This window comes from Lathyrus oleraceus, chromosome 5, assembly GCF_024323335.1.
Source record: "Lathyrus oleraceus cultivar Zhongwan6 chromosome 5, CAAS_Psat_ZW6_1.0, whole genome shotgun sequence".
NCBI classification, from domain to species: Eukaryota; Viridiplantae; Streptophyta; class Magnoliopsida; order Fabales; family Fabaceae; genus Lathyrus; species Lathyrus oleraceus.
The window spans coordinates 220,975,673-220,980,034 of NC_066583.1; the positions used below are offsets into that span (position 1 = coordinate 220,975,673).

At 33.4% G+C, this 4,362-nt stretch overlaps 1 protein-coding gene across 1 annotated transcript; it reads left to right on the forward strand.

Moving 5' to 3' along the window:
- The first annotated feature begins 1,184 nt into the window (after window positions 1-1,184).
- LOC127083099 (probable arabinosyltransferase ARAD1) lies at window positions 1,185-4,124 on the forward strand. Its single transcript, XM_051023336.1, has 4 exons — window positions 1,185-1,944; window positions 2,142-2,438; window positions 2,533-2,628; window positions 3,152-4,124. The coding sequence occupies exons 1-4, from the start codon at window positions 1,483-1,485 to the stop codon at window positions 3,569-3,571; spliced, it is 1,275 nt and encodes a 424-aa protein (XP_050879293.1). The 5' UTR covers window positions 1,185-1,482; the 3' UTR covers window positions 3,572-4,124.
- Window positions 4,125-4,362: the final 238 nt, after the last annotated feature.

The following is a 4,362-nucleotide window of genomic DNA, read 5'->3' on the forward strand; positions in this document are numbered from 1 at the left end:
CCCATACCCCTAACAATTATCCCCCCACCCTTAAAATTCATTTAACTTGACTAAAATATTATTGTATTATATTTAGAAAAAGAGTATAAAAAAACTAAAAAAATGCATTTCGGATGACTTATAGATAAGTTATCGGGTGATTACAATAAAGACGAGTTAGACAACAACGAAAACCCGTGATCTAAAGTATATAAAACTGTTGTCTATTTTACTAAGTTCTCCAGAAGTCTTTCTATTAAATTATCCGATCTATATTATACTTGAAAAAAAATTAAATAAATGACATTCCAGATAATTTATAGATAAAGTTAACAATAAAAACGAGTTTAGACAATAGTGAAAATCCATAGTCTAAAATAAATAAATTGTTGTTTATTCTGCTAGAAAGTTATCAAATCTATATTATATTTTTTATCTTATTTTAAATTACATTTCGAATAACCTATAAAAAACAACACAATGCGGCATAAAGTAAAGAAAATTATTTTGTTCTTTTCCACTTTTAACAAACGGTTTTAAAGGTGATATGTCCCTTTTGAAAACTGTTTTGAAGGCACACTCTTTTATGTCATTGTAAAAATTGAAAGAAAAAAACTACTATAAAATTTATAGCCAATATAACTCATGAAAAAAAAAACGACAGAAAAATTTATAATCAAGTTATCCAATAAATTAAATAATAATTATCAAAAAATTTATAATTAAATTATTTAGTAAAGATTATAATATTAAATAATTTTTATATAATTTATAACCAAGTTATCCAATAAATAAAATAATAATTGTCAAAAAATTTATAATTAAATCATTTAGTAAAGATTATAATATTAAATAATTTTTATATAAGTTATTTAATAAACTTATAAGTCCTATCAAAATATTTGCAAATTATCCGATAAAAAGAATTACATATCAAAATTTTATATTGGTTAAGAAAGATGCTTGAAGTTGAAGATGATATAGTTGTTTCTTTTATAAGACTTCTGGTCAATAAATATTTTCTGTTGGTCCACCTTTCTAACTTAAAAAAACTAGGGTAGGAATACAAAATTTTCTAATTTTCAAAAAAATAATATTAAATAAAAATATATAATTAGAATATTTTAAAAAGAATATAGGAGTGAGAGAAAATTATTGGGACATAGGGTAAAGTTTTCTGCTGATATATATACCAGTGCCTACTGCCTAGTAAAAACAGTCCCAAACCTTTCAACCCGATGTAATCAAAATCAAAATACACCTCCTCCCTTGTTGACGAAGTTATACACTGCTTTTCCGTTTCATGCGCCAACTACAAAACTCAAGAATATTTAACACATGCTTATTAATATACTCAACCTCCAAACCAAGCAATGTATCTTCATCATGTGCACATGCTAATGTGTAACACCACTGAGTACAAACTGAATGAACCAACTACACAAATAACAACAATTTCACCACCTTCACCTCATTTCTTCATTACCACAAAACCATTAAAAAATGTTCGGAAAAGTTCTCATTTCTTTTATCACAGCGCTGTTAGTCTTTATTCCATGCTCAATTTTGATCGGAACACTCGACATTCGATCTTCTTATCAATCACCGGCGATTGTTGCAGCTACTTCGTGTGCCGATGATATTCCATTAAGAGTCTACATGTATGATCTTCCCCGTCGGTTTAACGTCGGCATGCTGGATCACCGGAATACGACAGAAGCTCCGGTGACCGCTGTTGACTATCCTCTATGGCCTGATAATTCCGGTCTCAAGAGGCAGCATAGTGTAGAGTACTGGATGATGGGTTCGCTTCTTAACGGCGGTGGCAATGGAAGTGAAGCGGTAAGGGTTTTGGATCCGGAGCATGCTGATGTGTATTTTGTTCCTTTTTTCTCTTCGCTTAGTTTCAATACTCACGGTCATCACATGACGGATCCCGAAACGCAGATTGATCGTCAATTGCAGGTACTTGATTTTTTCGTTGCAAGTTTCAATAGCTTTGCTTACAAGTTGTTTGTGTATTTGTCTCTGAGAATGTAAACTGGAGGTTCTGTAATTGGGTATTAGTTGAATTGGGATTACTAATTCAGATTCAGTTATAACTATAATTTTCCTGTTGTTAATACTTGTTAGTGTTAAGCATGGGTTGTTTCTGGTTTCAGATTGATTTGATGGGATTATTAAGGCAATCCAAGTATTGGCAAAGGTCTGGAGGTAGAGACCATGTATTTCCTATGACACATCCCAATGCTTTTAGGTTCCTGCGGGATCAACTGAATGAGTCTATTCAGGTTGTTGTTGATTTTGGTCGTTATCCCAAACGCGTTTCTAATTTGAATAAAGATGTAGTGTCCCCGTATGTACATGTTGTGGATTCTTATATTGATGATGAGCCTCATGATCTGTATGAGTCTCGCACCACTCTGCTTTTTTTCAGAGGGAGGACGCACCGTAAGGATGTATGTGTTTTCCTTTTTGAGATTCAATTGTAAGAATAATGTGAACTTAAAAATTACTAGAAACTTGAATTTTGGGGGTATGTGTTGTTTGCAGAAAGGCATTGTTCGTGCTAAATTCACAAAGATATTAGCTGGTTTTGATGATGTTCACTACGAACGGAGTTTTGCCACTGGAGAAAACATAAAATTGGTATGAAGTAAGTTATGCATGAGGTTTATAATTTTTTCTTTCTGTTTTTCACTTATATGTAGCTGGAAAGGTTGCGGTTATTTATCGTCTCTTTTGTTAAAAAGGTCATTTTTTACTTGCATTCTGATGTTGGGATTCTGTTTGTTTTTAATGAACAAAATGAAATGTTTTGGAAGTGTGAGCACAGACTTTATTATATTTTCAGCTAAATACTATCATTTCTGTGTAGAAAAATTCTTATCTGCTAAACATTATTTTATGTCCAAGCATTTAGATGGTTCCCTGCTACTGAAAACATTCATATGTTAACCTAACCTGCTTAAGCATGCACCATTCTTAGGGATAGATCTCAAATTTTACTTTTTGATCTATTCAGATGGATAGTCTTTGCAATTGGAGAATCATGGTCAATTAATTGTTTTTCTCCCTTGTGCCTTGTTGTGTTTTGTTGTCCATTTTGGTGATAATGAAAATAACATTAACTATAGTAATCCTTCATGCTGTGTTGTGTCTATTATAACAGTCATCTAAAGGGATGCGTTCATCAAAATTCTGTTTGCATCCAGCAGGAGACACGCCTTCCTCTTGCCGCCTTTTTGATGCAATTGTGAGTCACTGTGTTCCTGTTATTGTGAGTGATAAAATTGAACTCCCGTTTGAGAATGAGATTGACTACTCTCAGTTCTCATTGTTCTTTTCCTTCAAAGAAGCACTGGAGCCAGGCTACATGATCGACCAGCTTCGCAGTTTTCCAAAGCAGAAATGGACTGAAATGTGGAGGCAACTCAAAAACATCTCCCATCATTATGAATTCTATTATCCACCCAAAAGCGAAGATGCTGTTAACATGCTGTGGAGACAGATCAGGCACAAGCTTCCGGAGATAAGACAATCTGTTCATAGAAGCAGGAGGCTTAAAATCTCAGATTGGTGGAAGAGATAATTTTCAGATCTCTGATCCATCTTCGCAGACCTCATACATTTTCTCCAATTACAGTGGCGTCCTGAAAGGGAAGAAGAGTATATTGACACGGCCACTACAATTATTAGAAATTTAAAATAGTGAATTGGTAGCATTTTCCGTGATTTGTTTTGGTCCTTTACCTCTGATTTGGCTGACATTCTCACCTCACTTGGGATCATGACGTTTATCTGCACTCTGCGGATGGAGATTCAATGATTTTCTGCCACTTCTGGAACAACACGGCTTCTTCTCTTTCTGATCGTTTGGTTTAATAGTTGCACAAGTGGGAAGATATGTTCTCAGGATTTATCAAAAATCCAAAGGCTGCTTGTGCATATGCCAAATGAAAATGGTAATTTGAAAATTCTAAAGGTTACTTCCAGATTGATTGATAGAGGTCAGTAAGCAGAGGAGGGAAAAAGACAGAAAAAAAGAGATTACAATTGTTTACGGTCATTTTCCTGTCTTTAAACCTACTAGTTTGTACATACTTCATGTTATTGAACGAGAATAATAAAATTTCTTGAGTTCATTTGCCATGTAATTTATTTTCCGAAAGCCTTTATTTTGACTCATAAATCCATCATCGAAATAAATGCATTTTTAATAAGTGTTTGTCAGTGGACCTGTGAAGAGTGAAAAGAATAATATAAAAAAGGGTTGACGCATGGACATGAGAAGAGTGAAAAGAATAATATGGCATGAGGTGCTTCAGACATGATATTCTTCTTCAACCAGCGTCTAAGTTAGACATCATGAGTCTTGAATCA

Coding starts and splice junctions, on each gene's coding strand:
- LOC127083099 (XM_051023336.1), top strand. CDS start 1,483: ATGTTCGGAAAAGTTCTCATTTCTTTTATCACAGCGCTGTTAGTCTTT. Junction 1,945..2,141: donor AGATTGATCGTCAATTGCAG/GTACTTGATTTT, acceptor TTCTGGTTTCAG/ATTGATTTGATGGGATTATT. Junction 2,629..3,151: donor CTGGAGAAAACATAAAATTG/GTATGAAGTAAG, acceptor CTATTATAACAG/TCATCTAAAGGGATGCGTTC.